General features: G+C 45.2%; 2 protein-coding genes and 1 long non-coding RNA gene across 7 annotated transcripts; all 3 read left to right on the top strand.

The window, feature by feature from the left end:
- The first annotated feature begins 347 nt into the window (after positions 1–347).
- LOC127344931 (reticulon-like protein B2) lies at positions 348–2,801 on the top strand. The gene is made up of 5 exons (XM_051371312.2): positions 348–623; positions 1,708–1,888; positions 1,976–2,117; positions 2,229–2,298; positions 2,383–2,801. Exons 1-5 carry the CDS (start codon positions 470–472, stop codon positions 2,550–2,552), a joined length of 717 nt encoding a protein of 238 aa, XP_051227272.1. The 5' UTR covers positions 348–469; the 3' UTR covers positions 2,553–2,801.
- Positions 2,802–3,782: 981 nt separating this feature from the next.
- LOC127344930 (uncharacterized) lies at positions 3,783–7,351 on the top strand. Of its 2 annotated transcripts, XR_011747073.1 has the most exons (5): positions 3,783–4,750; positions 4,848–4,978; positions 5,058–5,186; positions 5,675–5,759; positions 7,082–7,351. It is a non-coding gene; the product is annotated as an uncharacterized lncRNA (long non-coding RNA). The 2 variants fall into 2 exon arrangements; XR_007878308.2 differs by having other exon boundaries at positions 3,788–4,750; positions 5,675–7,351.
- Positions 7,352–10,864: 3,513 nt separating this feature from the next.
- Positions 10,865–13,555, top strand: LOC127344929 (N-(5'-phosphoribosyl)anthranilate isomerase 1, chloroplastic). 4 transcript variants are annotated; one of them, XM_051371310.2, is made up of 5 exons: positions 10,865–11,055; positions 11,613–11,693; positions 12,124–12,479; positions 12,577–12,737; positions 13,109–13,555. In XM_051371310.2, the coding sequence occupies exons 2-5, from the start codon at positions 11,636–11,638 to the stop codon at positions 13,335–13,337; spliced, it is 804 nt and encodes a 267-aa protein (XP_051227270.1). In that variant the 5' UTR covers positions 10,865–11,055; positions 11,613–11,635; the 3' UTR covers positions 13,338–13,555. The 4 variants fall into 4 exon arrangements, with proteins under 4 accessions (XP_051227270.1, XP_051227269.1, XP_051227267.1 ...); XM_051371309.2 differs by having other exon boundaries at positions 10,865–11,092; positions 11,624–11,693; XM_051371307.2 differs by having other exon boundaries at positions 10,875–11,092; positions 11,611–11,693.
- The last annotated feature ends 5,917 nt before the right edge of the window (positions 13,556–19,472 follow it).

Raw genomic sequence — 19,472 nt, 5'->3', positions numbered from 1 at the left:
TTGGCTCCCCTCCGCAGGCATCCCGTTTATCGAACGCATATTTCTAAAAATAGAATGCTTAATGAATTGGCTTATGAAATTTCTGTTATATTTAGACGAGTTTGATTTGGCCCAAATCTAAAAGTACACGTATTTTTAGAACCGAGGACTCGAGGAGGCTGTATCACAGCTACTAAAGTATCCATTATTTGACAATCTTCCGTGGCCTTTCAGACGGTGCCAGCATTACTCCTCTCGGTGTGCATGATGACGTAACAAGCTTTTCAGAAAATTTCTTGGCTGCCAACTGTGTGCTGCTGACTCGCCGAGTCTTTCCAGCTAACCCCAAACCGCTTCTCTCTTTCTCCGTCACGACTCACGAGCCACGCCCAAAAGAGTCTTTTTCTTCCGCTAGAAGACGTGGGAAGGAAGGAAGGCTCGCGCTCTTGCTGATCGATACAGGTGCACAGCTTTGCCATCCGCTCCGACCATGGCTGAACCCACGGAGAGGACTCCCGCGGCCGCACCACAGGCTGACGGCGTCTCGGAGGTGGCGGCGTCCCCGCCGGTGGCCTCGACGGCGAGGGGGTTTAGGTTTCTGGGGGAGGACAAGTCCGTGCACAAGGCTCTCGGTGGTGGTAAAAGTATGATTATTTTCCCTTCCCAATTCTTGATTTCTCCTGTTCTAGCAACCTTGCTTTGAGTTTCCTACTAGTACTTAGTTGTGTGTCTGAAACGTAATTCGCTTTCTTCAGTACTGAATACTGATGATTCATATGAGAAAATTCACCTTACTAATTCTGTATTGTACTGGAGCGGTTGTTGATTTCTCGAGAAGAGTAGTTGAGAGGAACATGAACTCCATAGAAGAGGGAAAGATACATGTTAGAAGAGCGAAATTGGCGCTGCTAATAATTAGAAAACGGAGCCACTTATTACGACATGCATTATTTTTAGATTTTTTTTTATTATGGTCTTCTATGGTGGGGGATATTTCGAATAATCTTGTAAAAAGTGATTATCGTGAGGACTGGTCTAACCATGTGCCCATGTAGGTTTCCTCGAATGGTTTATACTTAAAATAAAAGTCTTGCTATGTACTAACAAAACTTAGCAGATCACTAAGATCAGCAGTATAGCAGCGGAGAAAATGAACATTCTTTCCTGGTGGATTCTGGGCTTCTGTGGATCGTACTTCTATTTAATCTACATCCCTCTGTCAACCAGCTCTGTGGTCTCCCTTAATAAACAAGGGAATGCCAAGATATGTGTTTTAACAGCTAACACCTCCTATAGCTCCCCCCCTAAAGCTACAGAGTTGCCCCATCCTGGGCTCTTACAAGGGAAGGGCGAAAATTGTGGCCTGTCCCAAAATACTAGACCAAAGAACATACCACAAACATATAGTAATGTTTTTTCTGCATACCTGATGTTGCAAAGATTGTATTCAAATGTTTAACTTTGTTTGGTTGTTGGACATACATTGTTCTTCTGAAAGAAATGCTGAAATTTTACATTAAAGTAGTACAGGCTAGTGTCGAACAAATTGCACTCTCCCTCTTTAACGTGGTGATATGGTTTTAGCTCTGGGTGCATATGACTATGACCATTCAGAACACCCGAGCAACAAAAGAATCAGAAACCACAGTACTCCTGTGGACTGTAACATAATCCTGTTGCAGTGGCGTATTTGTAAATGTGTTATGTAACATGCATTCGTCTTTGCAGCCGCTGATGTTCTTTTGTGGAAAGACAAGAAGATGTCTGCTGCAGTGATAGGGGGTGCAACTGTCATATGGCTTCTGTTCGAAGTTGTCGAATACAATTTCCTGCCTCTGGTATCTCACGTGCTGATCGGTACCCTGGCAGTCGTGTTCTTGTGGTCCAAGGCCACCGCTTTTATCAACAAGTGAGGGGTTCATCACTTCATCGTAAAATTATCATGTGACTAACACTTTCACCCATCTTATTAACATCATCAAGTCTTCTGTTTCAGGAGCCCGCCTGATATTCCTCAAGTACAGATATCTGAAGAGCTTGCTGCCAATATCGTGAAAGTGCTGCGCACTGACATCAACCAAGCACTTGGCTTGCTTCGGGAGATTGCCCTGGGGCATGACCTCATGAAATTTCTAGCCGTATATTTCTAATATCTAAATAATCAAATTTTATTTCCCTTTAGCAAAACTTCACTGATTTGTTCTGTTTAACTAAGTGGTGATTGCCGACACACGGTTCCAATGTTTCAGGTGATCGTCGCTCTCTGGATTCTTTCTGAAATTGGGAGCCTCTGTGACTTCCTGACCTTGATATACACTGGTAATCTCTTTCAGCACCTAACACCCTCTTTCTTGTAAACTCGTGACAGTTCAGTTAGCTAATTGTCATGGGTTTGTCGAACAGCGGCCTTGATGCTCCACACGGTGCCGATCTTGTACCACAAGTACCAGGACAAGGTGGATCATTTCGCCGGGAAGGCGCACGTGGAGCTCCGCAAGCAGTACGCGGTCCTCGACGCCAAGGTTCTGAGCAAGATACCCAGAGGTCCTGTAAGAGCAGAGAAGCAGGAGTAGAACAGAAACCCAGTCGTGGATATATGGCTTCTCTGCAGATTGTGTAATGTGAGTCTGTGGTAGATGGCTGATGTAGTGTGGTTTGGCGACTCGGTGTGTGTGTGAAGATGTCGTGTCTAATGTTTTCTCTGTTCGCGACACAGATGGTTCTACCGCCTGTTCTTGTTGCACCTGTCTAAATGGGGTTGTAAATCCAGATCGTGTTATACAACTATGTTGAGATATCGTTGCTCATACATTTTGCTCCAACCAATTTTGCTCTACTTGAAGTCAAGTTTTAACGGAATTCACTCTTTCAACGACGAGGTATTTCACAGAGATGTCGTACAAAGTGTATTTTTTACCATTAAAAACATTGACTTCAATCGAATGAATTCTGTTTTTTACCCCGTACTTTCTCAATTTTGACACTGATTACCCATTTAACAATTTTTAATCCTAATTACCCTATTTAGGAAAAAAAATTGCCAAATTTTACTCCCTTTAAAAATTAGGGCGTTTTGACATGTGGATCTGTGCCATCATGTCCAATTGACATGACATGTATGCGGTTTTCGGCCTTCCGACTTTTTCTTGCAAACCATATATACAGTAGAATTTTTTTTTAGTAAAGGGGGAGCTGTATTACGTAGATATCAGTTTACACTCCTCCAGAAATAGAGGTTCAGAAGTATCGGGAATAGAACCCAACCAAAAACTTACAGTATTACAAATTCTCGCATTCGTAGCTAGATTATGAGCCAAACGGTTACAACTTCTATTGATACTAACAACAGACAAGTGGTCGGCATTAGTAAGGCGATCTTTTATCTCATTTATTAAGTAACAGAGCTGCGACAGATCCCTCCTAGGATTGTTGATAGCGGTAGCGGCTTCGGAGCAATCAGTCTCACAGATGATCACACCCTCGAGCCAACTAGTTGCAAGAGAAAGACCATCTGAGATGGCATGAAGTTCAGCTTCTTCCGCCGAGTTGCAACTGGGCAAAGACCTTGTGTAGCGACCCGGAAAAATATCCCTATTAGATTTGATTTGTTCTTTTTCTTTTGTGCATAATCATGGCAGCAATCACCTTGCATGTTTTGATAAAATCCCTGAGAAAATTATTTTTAATTAAAACCCTATGTTTGTTTGCAAAATTATTCCAAGGTTTAATAAAACCCTCCGACCCTTATTCTTATTTATATAAAACCAAATAAAAATTATGTTCGGAAATCTTGCAAAATTGTTTTTGCTTCAAAATAATGCTTTCAAATGTGATCTTGGATCTTTCCTTCATCTCTTGGTCCTTCACGCTCCAATTCTTTTTCTTCTCTTTGTTTTTCCTTGCATTTTGCATAATTCCAGAAAATAGCAAAAGAGGCAGTAGCCTAGCATCGAGCCGATCTGGCATTTCTTTCTTTCAGAAGCAAGCCCAGACCCTCCTTCCGGCCACTTGGCCAGCATTTCTGAGCAGCCCACTCCCGTTTTCCTTTGAGGCCAACAACAGCACCGTGGCCTTTTTAGCTTTTGGCTGGCAAGGAGACGCCCTCTTCCTTCTTCCTTTCGTACGGCAACAATCTCAGCATGTCCACGTCGCATGTTGGTCGATGGGACGGTCGTCGTTCTTTCTCCCCCCGTATAAAATCCCCAGGTGTCTAGTGCGGCAACCCTAGCCCACCTACTTTTTCCTCTCCGCCGCCACTCTCTTTTTTCCTTCCCGTCCTCATAATCGCCGCCAAGCTGTTCGAGCTCCTCCTCGATCTCCTCTGCCTCCACCCTGGTGCTCGACGGCGTCTTTCCGGTGTTCGCGACCATGCAGCATCAGCGCCTGCCGCCTCCGCCTCGTTCCCGTGCTTAGCCGCATCGCCTCCATCTACCTCGCCGTGTCGCTGCTTCCTCTGCGCGCGCAGCAGCTTGTCCATGTCCGCCTCCACCTCACAGACTAGCGCGGCTCCCGGCACCATCACGAACTCCAACGTGCTCCTGACCAGCTCCTCCGGCTGTTCGTCCGCGTGTGCGCCGCCAGGCCTCGCGACCGTCCGGCAGACGCTCGTCCCGGGCATCGCTGCGCTCGCCCTCGCCGGCGCGTCTCCGTCGTCGCCTCAAGTTCGTCATCTGTGTCTTTCCTTTACGTTGCCCAGGTCAAGGCGTGGCTTTTCCTGATGAAAAGAGGCACCGTCTACTCCTTTGACAAGACCACGTACACAGTGTATTTGGTATCTTGCTTGCTCCTCCATTCTGGCCGCTCGTATTCGATTTCTACTCCACACAGAAACCTGATGTTTTGTTGTTTGATCGATGTGTAAATGGCAGTTGGGTCTGCGTCGTTTGATCGTCGCGGCCGGACGGACACCTGGCATAGATCTTCATCTTGGTCCGGCTCAAGAAGTGTCGCGACTGCTGCTGATCAAATCCCTGCAGTAACCATCCAGTTCTCTTCCTGTGTATGCAATCATGCGAACCTTTGCTTCCAATCCAGTTGCATGCAAAAGCCTATGTTTGCTTATTCTATTTCTCTGTCAGCTGACAGCTGTGTCCCAAACGCTGTTTTCCTGTGCTAACTTCCGTCCCGTGAGAAAAGGATCAACATCCAGCATTCAGTCAGCAATCCCTGGCTCGGCCAGTCAATGCCCTGGGATAGCTTCTCATGCGGTGAGAAAACCTTCCCTTGTTTTTCTGTAAAATGGCAGGACAAGTCTATATCTTGCAAAATTCATATCATTCAAGCTGTTTGTCAAAATGCAAAGTATTTTATATAAAATTGATCAGGAAAATATAAAGAATCTAAATATGTCATCCATATGCATGTTTGAATCTCGCATCATGTGAGGCCAAGGTAGTTTTGCATCGCACCTAATAACTAATATGCGGAGTATTTTGGGAATTGCCGGATACGGTTTCCGCTCCGTTTAATCTGTGTAGCTCACCTTATGCCATGCTTGCCATGCTAATAACAATTTAAACTTGTCGGTAGAAAAACAACATGAACCTAATAATTCTATGTCGGGATTCCGATCCCTCTTAATATGAATAAGTTGCATCGTCGCATCATGTTTGCCATGTCATGCATGCATATCATATCATGATCATGCCGATTCTTTAGCCGTAGTAGTAAGATTTGCATCCGTTATGTGTTCCAGCATTTGCTTCTTCTCGGATAGGATCGCGAAGTGGTGTTGTGAGATACGGCAAGTCCTCCGGATGTCCCTCGGCAAGCTTTAACAGGCAAGCATTTTCCCCTATACTTCTGCCCCTGCAGAAGTCGCTCACCTATTTTATTTTGCCTTCTCCCTCATGCTATCCTTGAGTTGCGTTCTTGTCACGTGTCCCTTCCACTTGTTACCTCAAGCCGCCTATATTGCCTCCACCAACCACCTACAGCTATTGTTTGGTTATCGGGTCTGCCTTGCGAGTCGTAGTGCATGCTAGTGCTTTTATATCGTGTTACCGTTACTGCTATCTTATCGGGTTATCTGTTGGGGAATCATGACACATGGTTTATGGATATATCTGTTGAGGGTATCATGGTTACTTCTTAATAGTTGTTAGCGGAGGCATCGGTGGGTCAGCTGATCGTTTTGTGACGGCTCACTTGTGTTTCTTTAAAACCTAGGACCCCGAGTTCTTGTTATCTGTTCCGAGACTGAGCGCTCTAACCACACGTGGGTATGCTTCTGGATCTCCCCTCGACCACTGCCGGAATCTACAGCTTTGTCCAGTGGCCACAACTAGTTTGCAATGTTTTACCATTTGTTGTTTGCGTGCATGCTAGCTTGTTACTTATTTAATTTGGGAAGCCCCTGGGTGCCTTGTATCCCTTGTTTCTGGTATGCACGTATAGGTCGTGGAGCCTCTGCGAAGTGGTTTATCGCCCCAGTGTGTGTTTAAACCACCTAGCACGTTGACACACATAGCTAAGTCCGCTTCGGAGATACGGCCGGACTTCGATACGGGTTCAACTTGGTTAGGTGGCTTCCTGGACATTGTTGTCCTGAAGGAGAGTGCGAGTCGTGATTTCCACCTGTCGCAAGTGGTTTGATCGTGCGTGTGGGCACATTTGGGCACCCCTGCAGGGTTAAATCTTATCGATAAGCCGTGTCCGCGGTTATGGACGACTTGGAGCTGTATGACTCGACCATAGACAACTTACACCCGTTGTTTCAATACTAATAACTTGCGTAGTAAGTTAGCACAACTTCAATAAAACCTGGGTAAAACTTGTCAACTGTGTGAGTGCCCTTGTAAGTACTTCCTTGCGAGGGGGGAACGCATTGGCTGTGTTATGTTTGCAGAGTATAGAATTGTTAGTTACGCTCTCTCACCTTCTCTGATAGACGACTGTTGTAGAGTGTCTCTATAGGTTTTTAGTGCTTGCGCGCTGCCGCTTAACCCCACCATATTGCCTATGACGTTCCTCTTGCGTCCTCTAAGTCCCCTGCGTGCCTCAAGTACAAAGGACGACTGGTTGACGAATGCTTATACGTCTTGAAGTCTTGTTAAGTACGAACCCGTACTTATTGCTGCTTCTACGGGATATAACCGGGCAGGTATGAAGATATGTTCGATGAAGACGACACTAGCAAGGTTACCCTTCCGGCTTGGCCTGGGCAGGGTTATGGACGCCATTGGTTATCTTCAGGACTCTTAGTCCAATTTGTATCTTGTCCGTACTCGGACGTATTCGATCTTCTGTATGATTTGGATCTTTGTATTGTATATTTGTATCTTGACTCGTTGGAGTCGTTGTTGTAATATATATGTTTCTTGTGGGTTCTATTGTAATCCTGTTGTAATGTTACCTCTCGTGATTGATTCCACCCGCATCGCGTGCATGCTTCGGCGTGTACGAGGCGCTTGGTGGTGCGTCTCCTAAAATCGATATCGTGCGGATTTCGGCGGATTCGCTGGGATCCTCATGGTACCGGTTTTGGGGCGTCACACCTTGCAGCAGAAAAAAGGATCTCCCCCTTTTCATTTCGAGCCACGACACCCACACTAGCTTGCCCATCATAAGAGATGAAAGAGGCATCCACATTTACTTTGATAGAGTCCGGCTCAGGTTTCTTCCAGGTTTTGACAGTTTTTGGTCTCCAGGTTTCGACAACATCAGTGAATTGGTCACTCCCGGAGCTATTCTGGTCAAGCTCACGAGCATAGTTTAGAAGAAACTCCACTGAATGCTTGATGCTTTCTTTGCCATCGCCGTGAATGATGTCGTTCCTCAAGTGCCAAGCTCTCCAAAGCAGTAAGAGAATTTGGCATTGTTCTTTTTTCCTCTGTCAGAAGCCAATCTTTCCCAGTATCACGGAACTCTTCTTCCCTGTGTAGATTCCAGTACTTTCTCATTTTGTGTCTGATTGCTTTGGCCTTCGTGCACGAAACTGTGGCGTGGAAACTGTTTTCCTTTTCAGTACCACATATTTTACAAATATTTTGAGTCTCCAAAGTGCGCCTCCATTTATTTTCCTGAGTTGCCAAGTTATTTGAAGCTAGCCTCCAACTGAAAATCTTCACTTTATTTGGAACAGGTGCCGACCAAACCCCTTTCCATAGGGATCTATTGGCATCTCCCGTAGCACTATTTCCTTGAGAAGTAGAACCAGCATGAGCTAAGTTATAAGCTAATTTGTATGCGCTCCTTACCGAGAAAATTTCAGATTTCTCATAATTCCAGGCTGGCATGTCCTTGCAACTATTTGCTGGAATTTTAATGTCTAATATGTGAGCAGCATCATGAGGAAGGAAGGCTTTTTTCCACAAGATCCTGATTCCACTTTCGATCTGCATCAATGAGGCTTTTAACTTTGATAAGTCTAGACGATTTCCTTTCAGAGGTAATTTTCAAACCAATTTTCCTTGGGAGCCAGTTGTCTCTCCAAATTCTTACAGGCATGGCATCTCCAATGCGTCATATGATGCCTTGTTTTAGCAGGTCCAAGCCGTGTTCTATACCTCTCCAAACAGGGGATGCATCATTTTTGAAGACCGTATCCAAAAAAAAATCCTTTGGGATAGTAAATGGCTCTAAGGAACCTAGCTCAAACGCTATCTGGTTTAATAAGAAGCCTCCAAACCTGCCTAGCCAACAAGGCCTGATTGAACAGTTTAGTATCTCTGAAACCAACACCACCTAAAGCTTTGGATTTAGCAAGGTTTTCCCAAGAAGACCAGTGAACCCTTCGTTTTTCATTGTCTTCCCCCCACCAGAATTGCCTGATGATTTTCATATAGTCATCATGGAAGCTCATAGGTAATTTGAAGAGACCCATGATGAATGTTGAGGTAGACAGCACAATAGACTTGATCAGTACTTCTTTTGCTGCCATGGACATAAATTTTTCATTCCAGTCATTCATTTTCTTTCCCAGACTGACATTTGTAGTCTTTAACTTGTTTGCTTTTTCTCTGCCTTCAACAGTTGGAAAGCCTAAATATTTTTCTTCAAAAGTACTTTGCTGTATTTGAAGGACATGCTTCACATCAGTCTGTTGTAAAGGACAGTCTTTGCTGAACAAGATGGGACACTTATTCGGACTGATGAGTTGGCATGTACCCTTTTCAAGCACCTTTATAGCCTTCTTTACCTCCTGAGCTTGTTCTATGTTAGTTTGCACAAAGAGTAGACTATCGTCCGCAAAAAGCAGATGGGAGATGCCAGGAGATCTTCTGCAGATTTTGTACTCCTTTAAACTCCCCTACTGATGGCATCTTGTATAACAGCCATGAGATCCTCTGCGACAAAAAGTAAAAGATAGGGGGAAAGGGGATCCCCTTGTCTTAAGCCTCTCGTAGGAACAATGACATCAGAGAGCTCACCATTGACCTTAACTTGATACCTGACAGAAGTAACACAAATCATGATCCATTTGATCCAAGTTTCATCAAAACCCAACTTTCTCAGGACACCTTCAAGATATTGCCAGTCGACACGGTCATAGGCCTTTGATAGGTCCAGTTTTACAGCAGAGAAATCATCAGGCCCTCCTTTAGATCTTTGAATAGCATGGAAGCATTCAAAAGCAATAAGGGCATTGTCAGTGATAAGGCGCCCTGGGATGAAAGCACTTTGATACTCTGCAATAAGGAGATCCATTAGTGGTCTCAATCTGTTAACCAAACATTTCGAAATTACCTTGTACAAGACGTTGCATAAGGATATAGGTCTAAAATCTTTTAGTTGCTCTGCATTTTTGTTTTTGGAATTAGAGCAATGATTGTATCATTTATACCCACTGGTAGGGATCCATTGCTGAAAAATGCCTGGTGGCAGAGATGACTTCATCTTTTAGGACCATAGGACCAGCCAGTTCCTTTGAAAGAACCTTGCATGAAAACCATCCGGGCCCGGAGCCTTTAACGAACCAATCTGGAATAAAGCGTCGGCAATTTCTTTGTCAGAAAACTCCATCGTGACAGATTCATTCATCTCACCAGTGACCCTCGGCTGGATGAACTGTAGGACCGCATTTGGGCAGACTTCCACATCTTCATTGAAAAGGTTCTGAAAGAAGGAAGTGGCAAAGTTCTTCATTTGTGTTTGGTTTGTGGTGACCTGCCCAAGGTCATTTTTTAAAGTCACTATTTTATTTTTCTTTGCTCTCCAGGTTGCTCTTCGTGGAAGTAACTTGTGTTTTGGTCACCCGCACGAAGCCAATATGTCCTGGACCTTTGCTTCCACATCAGCTCTTCACGCAAGAGAAGCTCATCAAGCCTCCTGTGGATTTCTTTCACTCTGGAAAAACATAGCCGAGTCATTTCTGTATAGCAAGACTTCCAGTTCTCTTTTGAGGTTTTTTATTTCCCTGTCCATGGAACCGAAGTTGTGGGTTTCAAGTTTCAACCTTGGGACACCATGTAATATCAGAAGAAAGGGACCAATAGAAACTCCATGGTTGAGTTAACAAATAATTCATGTGTGACGAAGATGCTAGAGGAGTTTAAACCTTATCTGGCCAAAAATCGTATATATGTCGCCACATGGACCAGATGGCGTGGATCCACCTGTCAAAACACTCTAATTCTTTACTGGGATTAACTTTGCAAAAAAATCCTAAATAGGTAATTATGATAAAAACTTGTTAAATAGGGTAATTAGTGTTAAAATTGATAAAGTAGGGGTAAAAACGGAATTCACTCTTGCTGAAAAGGTTATATCAAATTTGAGGCTCTCTAATCTTGTGGATCTCCTTATCTGGTTCAATTATTAATTGGTCCTCATGTGAATTGTGAAATTGAACTCAACATATCCCTCAGTTTTTTACCTTTTGCGAATCACATATCTCTGAGCTTTAAAGATTACAAATTGCAGACTTATTCGTATGATAAATCACTTGGAATTGTCCAACTCCTCTTTTCACCTACCACAACGTCAGTCCTCCTCTCCCCGATTCCGAACGAATCCCCGCTTACCAACCCAATCCGGTTGACAGGCTCTGCCGTTTTCTGCCGCCTATCTTCTTCTTCTCTCACTCAAAATCTGCAACGGAAACGGCAACGGCAACCAGCAATCCAGGCCTACCGGGTTGGTTTCTGTGCTGGATTGGTTTTTTCTGCTCGCGGTAATGAACCTTAGCCTCATTGGATCAGTTATTTTAGGAGTTCGTTTTGTTCTACTCGATTCTAGGATTTACTAGTCACCGGTTTGTTCGCTGCGCCCATCTAATTGGTGCTCCGCTAGTCCGTGATTCGATTGGGTTCGTCCTCAGCACGGAATATCGATTTGAGTGGGAGCCGTAGCTGTGGGACTTGGTCTCTGAAATTACATGTTCTTGAGGCGGATTGAGGAATTAGGAATCGCGGTGTTGGACTGTTTGCGGACCACTGAAAATTTCAAAATGAAGATTCCATTTCAGTTCACCTGGTGACCTGGGTACTTCCAAACTCATTATGGATTTTTCTTTGCCTTCATCCATTCTAGATAGTAGCTACACATAGATGTACTTTAGCAAAGTAGAGTTCATCACTTACAGCAGGAATGGAAGGGTAGATTGCATCTTGATGTTTACTTTTGAGAACTCATACATCGCACCAATTTCTTACATGCTATCTTTTTCTTTGTTATATCTTTAATTTCCACAGCCCATCTCCAGTGTCCACGATTAATGGCGCCATCGATCTCATTAAGACAGCCTCAACGAATTTCTATATTGCATAACAATGGTAAGTTATTTGGAATCATGCTTGGGTTGCTTGACCAGTCCTGATTTCCATTATGCTTGATACGATTGCTAGAAATGTCAGGCTTTTGTAATTTCTTATTATGTGAACTGGTACTTGAAAATACAAGGAGTTGCTTGTTGCAAAATAAAATAAATAAAGGGATATGAAGACCGCATTTGCACATTATATCTAAGATAATCGGTGGTGTAGGGTTGAAAGGCATGCATATCATGTTGTCAGATTTAACATTGTGTACCATGTCTTCTTGCTAAAGAAAAATCTTGAGCACCTTGCTGATCATAAATTGTTTTGTTCCATATGTAGATTTATTATTGTAGTAGCTAACAACCACACAATGGCATTCTTGTATCTCTGCTTATTGAATCTACTTATGCTAGTGATTACTAACTACACTCAGTTTCTTAATCAGCATATACAAGAATTCCTCTAGTTAAAACGTCTTGCTTGGGGATGAAGAGTGCTCCCGGATCAAACGCCGTTACATCTTCACTACCAAGTCATGAAGGTGCTAAAGTTATCCAGCCTGTTGTCAAAATGTGTGGCATCACATCGGCCAAAGATGCTGAAATTGCTTTGGAGGCAGGAGCTAAACTAATTGGCATGATACTTTGGCCTAACTCTAAACGCTCCGTCGCATTACCAGAAGCAAAAGAAATTTCAAGAGTAGCACAATCTTATGGGGCTGAATCAGTTGGTGTTTTTGTGGATGATGACGAAGAGACAATTTTAAGAGTGTCTGATTCATGTCACCTTAATTTAGTCCAGGTTAGAATTAGATACATAGTTTTCTGTGTCATGTCATGTTACGTTATTTGTTATTTTCGCGACAGTACGGTGCTTATAACGAAGTTCCCATATGCAGCTCCATGGGGATGAATCCCGTTCATTGCTTCATGTGCTTTCAAGGGATAAACGAATCATTTATGTCCTAAATGCTGATGATGATGGAAAACTGATTAATGCTCCTCCTCATGAAGAATGTGTGCTTGACTGGTTCTTAGTGGACAGTGCGAAAGGCGGAAGGTTAGATTTTATTCCTATTGGTTCTTCAATGAGTAAAGGATTTGTTCCCTGTACTGAACTTTTTTCTGCTTGTTCCTTATTAATAGATAAAAGTATGTTATCCATTCAAGTGTTTGATATACCAAATCCAATATTAGTGCTTCGTTATTTATTTATTTATTTATTTATTTTGAATACCCATCACTGAGTTCAGTATTCATATTACATCAGTACCCTCTGTTCTTCATCATGCATACGCTATTATTATTCAAAGTTTTCTTATAGTAGTATATGCTAACTTACTTATGTGGCGTGCTTCCCAAAATTGTCATGCAAAAATTAACTGTTCCCAAAAAGTAACATAGCAAACATTCAACCTTCCTTGTTTGCAGCGGCAAGGGATTCAACTGGGAGAAATTTCAGATGCCATCTGTTAGATGCAAGAATGGATGGCTATTGGCTGGAGGCCTTCATCCTGATAATGTTTGTGAGGCAGTGTCTGTTCTGAAGCCAGATGGACTCGATGTTAGCAGTGGCATTTGTACCGCTGATGGAATTCGAAAAGACCCCGAGAGAATTTCTTCTTTCATGAGCAACGTAAAATCCCTGAGCAGATCATAAGGATATTTGTGCGTTTGGAGCATAATTTGTCTAGTCGGCTCACCATGCGGATACTGAACGACTTGCGTTGAAAGCTAGTCGTTTGACATAGCAGTGATAAACACCGTTGAGGTTAAAGGCGCAGCAGTACCAGTGAAGACTAATCTTTCTATGTATTAGAAGTTATTTGGTACATATTCATCTGTCTGGTTACTGCGTGGGTAGAAGATATTTCGTTACTTCGGTGATTCTGTTGTACTCATAGATAACTTTTTTTTTTGACTACGTACGCCCGAAGGCATACGTTACTTGTATTCATACGGTAAGGAAATACAATACAGAGCAGTACAAATGCGCATAAACCAGAGAGGATACAGGCCAGCCAGGTGGCACCACCTATCTACAGAGAAGAATCCAGAGAACACTAGTCCTCCGTCTTCGCCGCATCCGTCGCCGCCGCACCGCGCACACCCGTCCACCGTCGCCGGAGGAAGAAAACCGCACGGAGAAGCAGCCTTCCTGGAGCAGAAGAGGCCCCTAGCACACAGTCGTTGAACAACCGCAATTTCCACCAGCTCCATGAAGCTGGATCTTGACCCGAAAAGTACATCGGCGGAAGACACGCTCCCAACCTTCTTCAGCTCCGGATCCATGGCAAACGCCAAGCCGTCGCACAGACGACAGCTAGATCCCTTCTCCATCTTCCACAAACCAACCCAGCCGCCAAACCCCTTCATCCTCCGCACACATACCTCAGCAGCTCCGCGTCGTCGTTGGAGGGGACAACGCCGCGTCGACAGAAGAGCTCGAGGACAGCTTCTCCACCACGCGCGCCCCGCATCGTCGCCATGCCGGCTGCGCAGGAGAACTCCCATAGATCCGCCGCCACCGCGAAGAACGGAGACGGGAGAGGGCCGGATCCAAGGAGACCAAAAAGCCGGACCCGCCGACACCGCCCCCTCGCAGACGCCACCGCCGGCACCACCGAGACCTACCCTATTTACAGCCGAACGCACAGACCCGGGGTTCCCCACCCTTCCGCCGCTGCACGGACGGAGAAGGGGAGGGGAACCCACGGCGGCGCCGGAGAAACGGGGAAGAAAACGCGCTCGCCCTCTCGGTCGCCTCTCTCTACTGTAGCTGGAGATAAGGGAGAGAGGATCGATAGCTACAAGTGGGATTGCAGATAACATGTTTTCACTGTCACCTAGCCGTTGTCGACACTGATCTGATACCTAGCTGGTTCATCCGCGAAGATTACAAAGACAAGTGTGGTCCACTCGACAACGGCTTGGCCTCGATTGAGCCTTTTTTTTCTGAAAAATTCAAAAACAGCATTTTGAAGATTCAAAGAATTTGAAAAGAAAAGGTAGATGTAGCTGATGTTGTGATTTTTCTATTTTTTGTAGCTCTTAATATAAATTATTTAGAGTTGAGATTTTGGACGCTTGTAAAGTACACCGTCATCATTTACGTCTACAAAAAAATTCAGGCTTTTTAACAACTTTAAAAAGATTGTTTCAAATTTTGGAAATGCGGGAGCATGACCGATCCATGTCCAAATTTAGTAAAGACACGCGGCAGCTCGCTCGGTTGTCCACGATGGTCCATCGGGACCTGAAAGATTGTGACTCGGAAATTTAATACAGGGCAGCTCAATTTCATTACATAGAGGTTCTAACCTAAACTATGGCAGCCGTATCTACGTGTCGTGCCCTCGACTAGGGCCACATCTACTTGTCGCCATCCTCCACCGGCATGGCTCCGGATGGCACCCGCCGAATATGGAGGCGGTATGCCATCTCCATACCTGCCCCGCCCACCTCTCCCCGCCACCGCCACCCGCCTCCACACCCGCTGGCTGGTCAAGATTTCCACCATACCCGCCCCATGATAGGTACCCGCAACCCGGTGGAGATCCGTTAGTGCACAGCCTACACGTTGTGCATCGTAGGCGCCCTACGTCCCCTTAAAAAATTCCGCTTCCGGTCCCTGCTCCCACGGCAACCGGCGCGTTGCCATGCTCCTGGCATAGCCTTGGATGTCAACCGCGAGGGGGCACACCGAGGAGGAAACCAAGCCGCGCCCAGCTCCCCGGCGGCGAGCCGGCGAGATCTCCAGATGTGTGCATCCGCTCCAAGCGACGGCGGTGGTACTGCAGCGTCGCTCCCCTCCTCAACTTTGACTGGCTCGATCTCCATGGCGGCAGGCTAGCAGCGGTGGCGGACGGAGGGGGGTCTAATTGAGGGTAGGGGCAGAGCGGCAGAGGTGCGGGCGACGGCGTGAGAGGAAAGGATTGGGGGACTGGGATGGTGACGAGGGAACACCTCGCCAATGTCTACGTATTGTAGACTTGGGTTTCGGGAGAGAGCGACGATGGAGATTCCGGGAACGAGATTAGGCACACGACGTACCCAGCTTCGGGTCCCCTCGGTGGAGGATCCCTACGTGCTGCTAGCAATCCAGTATATGATCATAGATGTGTTTACAGGGTGCCGCCGTAGCGGAGCTATGGTGTCTATCTCTTGTCCATCTGTTGGTCTCCTTATTTCGGGTGCCCTGGCTAGCTTTATATATTCAACCAACCTAGGGTTTTACAAGAGTCCTAGTCGACTACTTCTTCGGATTGCCTTGTTGGGCCTTCTCCGTATTGGGCCGAGCCGATCCAGGTATACCAATAATGGGTACCCGAAGGGTATACCCATGTCAGTAGCCCCCGAGTGTCTAGGGAAGTCGAAGACTTGCGTAGAGACTCCAAGCATTATCATCTCCGAAGTCGAAGAAATACAAGGCGAGGTCCATGTCGAAGATCATGTGTAGCATAGATGATGTCTCGAAATTATTTTCTATCGGGTGCGCGGCAGCGCTCCCGATGGGAGTAGCCCCCGAGTCTATGGGCAAGTGCTTGCACTTGGACATAGACTCAAGTTGTACTACTCGATGAAGAACTTAACTATATTTCTGGAGGACTTGATGAAATCAATGGGCTCCCGATGGGAGTAGGCTCCACTCGAATCGTAGAATCGAGTTGAGTCTACAAAGCTTGATTGTTGTAGATGCTGTCGAAGTTATTTTTCTATTGGGTGCGCGACCAGCGCTCCCGATGGGAGTAGCCCCCGAGGCTACAGCCAAGTGTTTGCACTTGGGTGTAGGCTCAACTTGCTTTTAATCGACCCCATAATTTTTCCTCTTGTATCTTGTCGGGAGAGTGAACAATGCTCTCGATAAGAGTAGCCCCCGAGCCTATGGGCAGGTGCTTGCACCTAGGCATAGGCTCAAGTTGTACTACTCGATAAAGAACTTGGCGCAGCCCCTCTTTTCATCGAATCCAGGCCGTTGCTATTTTTATTTGACATTGATATCTATATTGTACAGGGATAATGGTGGTTGGGGCAAGTTCATCTGACGGATCAGGTACTAGTTAACTGCTCTAGTGGTAATCCGCAAAAACCTACTTCAAGATCACGTCCCTGGACATGATCTCGGGATACTGGTGTAAACTTCGACAGGTGCCGCTTAAGGTCTTACCATTCTGTCGAGTCCCAGTCATATTTATCGGGTACCTAACGCGTCCGTTAGGATTTTTCTTCGTATCTATTGATACGGAAAAAAGTAGCAAACCGACGTTAGAGACGACGCCACGTCACGCAGAACGGATCTGGGGTCTTACCTTCGCAAAGTTTTGCGGCATTCAGAGATTGATCGCAACTTTGGCGCTCTGAGAATATATTGTCGAGTGCCTTGTTCGGCTAATGCAATGACCCATTTTGCGGGTTCTTCTATTTTTCTCTCGGGCATGATGAGACAGCTGAATATATTGGTTATTCTATATTGTCGGGTACATCACCGATGCTCTTGCTCGGAACAATATGACGAGTTAATGGACCCGAAGATTTGTCCACCTTTTTTTTTTGGGGTTCCTCCTTGAAGAAAATTTCGTCGAGTTCCTCCTTCAGGAAAATTTCTTCGGGTCCTATTTGAGGACAATTCTTCAGGTCCTCCCTGAGGACAATTCTTCGGGTCCTCTTTGAAGATAATTCTTCGAGACCTCCTTGAAGATAATTCTTCGGGTCCTCCCTGAGGATAATTCTTCGGGACCTCCTTGAAGATAATTTTTCGGGACCTCCTTGAAGATAATTTTTCGGGACCTCCTTGAAGATAATTCTTCGGGACCTCCTTGAGGATAATTCTTCGGGACCTCCTTGAGAATAATTCTTCGGGTCATTTTTGAGGACAAATTTCGTCGGGTCCTGTCCTTTCTTGAAGACAATTTCGTCGAGTTCTCCCTGTAGACAATTTCGTCGGGTTTTCTCTTATATAGTTTGAAATTTGCTTTCTCCTGCACAAACAAACAAACTTTTTCTATATTTTCCCTGACTTTCTTTTTCGCATGCGGTGTCAGATGCTTGGATTCGATGATATGTAAAGTGAATATATGCCGCGCAGCCCCCGAGCGTCGGGTGCGGCAAAAGTAAATGATAATCAACTTTATGTAAAACAAAGGAACAATTAGCTTATTGGGCACGACGGAGTCGATGCGATGAAGTCTTCGAGTGCTGAGAAGAAGTCGAGCTGAAGTAGAAACCACCAAATAGCGAAAGTAAATGTCGCCATATTGTTGATGAAGAAATAGCCGAGCCCCCGAGCGACGCTGGGTTGTCGTCATTATTGTTGCTTAGATGTTGTGTCACAGTTATTGCTCAGGACGAAATTGTTGTTGAGCCCCCGAGCATTAGTCTTGAAGTCGGAAGAAGTTGGCGGAGTCGCGAAAATAAGGTGAAGCCATTTAAGACGAAACCATTGACAATAATATAATATGGATCCATATAGAGGATGAATCTATTGAGCCGAAGAATCCAGTAATAACCATAGAAGATGAATCCGCCGAAGAAAATAAATCCAGTAATAATCCTCGATCATAAATCCACTGACGTCTCGGGTAATGTTGTATAAAAGTAAACCAGTAATATCCATATAGATGAATCTTTATAAGATGAATCCGATGAAGAAAAATCCAATAAGCCGAAGAAGATGAATCCACTGATCCGAATAAGGTAAATGCACTAAGCCAAAGAAAATAAATCCACTGAGTCGGGGAAGATACATCCACGAGTAATCTGGTGTATTTGCGGTAACAATGTAACGGCGCAGCCCCGAGTGTTGGGTATATTTGCTGTAAGGAGGTAATGACGCAGCCCTCGAGTATTCGGGTGTATCGAAACTAAATAATAATTGTTTTTCGGAAGAGTAACACTTATCTTTTTTATCGGGTACGACAGAGTCGTCGCTTAAGCAGGTCATGCAATGGACACAGTCGATGTAGGCGCGCGGCGTCTGGCTAGCATTGTTGATGTAGTCGCGCGGAGCCTAGCCGGCGTTGTCGAAGTACTTGCGCAACCAAAAGGCGAAACACATGATGGCAAACGGGGTCGACACAACAAAGTAGTTGAAGCTTATTCCGATCTGCAGTTATATTACGGCGCAAAAAAAAAACTTGCGAGCAAACAGTGGTACGAGCCAAAAGTATTTTGCCAAATAAATTTCGTGAATAGTAGTGTAGTTAGAAATATAGCACCTGATTATTTTTGTGTCGGATAACGAATTTGCGACGGCAGATCATCCAGACGTAGCGAGTTTGATGATGACATCTAACCAGAAGTGGACGATTTATCGCGTGATTGTGATCGCCGGCCGCCGCCAACGTGCGAGACAAGCTATTCCGATCTTTCCGATTGTGCTCCCACATCGATCCTCCAAATACCATGTACATGCAACATGTACGCACAGGTTAGATTGCAATAAAATAATTGATTGAGAGATACACGAAGATGCGTGATGGTCAGTCGGGAATCTGTTTGCAATTTGCCACTTGACCACGCTGCCCCGGCCGGTGATCCTCATGAAAGCGCGGCGCTGTGCTAGTAGATTGGAGTAGATGTTGATGACGAACTCGATGATTGGATCCCGCCCGGATAACGAAATCCAACCGTCGTGATTCCCACAGACGGCGCCAGTTGACGAGGGAACACCTCGCCAATGTCTACGTATTGTAGACTTGGGTTTCGGGAGAGAGCGACGATGGAGATTCCGGGAACGAGATTAGGCACACGACGTACCCAGCTTCGGGTCCCCTCGGTGGAGGATCCCTACGTGCTG

This window comes from Lolium perenne, chromosome 6, assembly GCF_019359855.2.
Source record: "Lolium perenne isolate Kyuss_39 chromosome 6, Kyuss_2.0, whole genome shotgun sequence".
NCBI lineage: Eukaryota > Viridiplantae > Streptophyta > Magnoliopsida > Poales > Poaceae > Lolium > Lolium perenne.
This window is presented reverse-complemented; position numbering and strand designations above follow the sequence as displayed.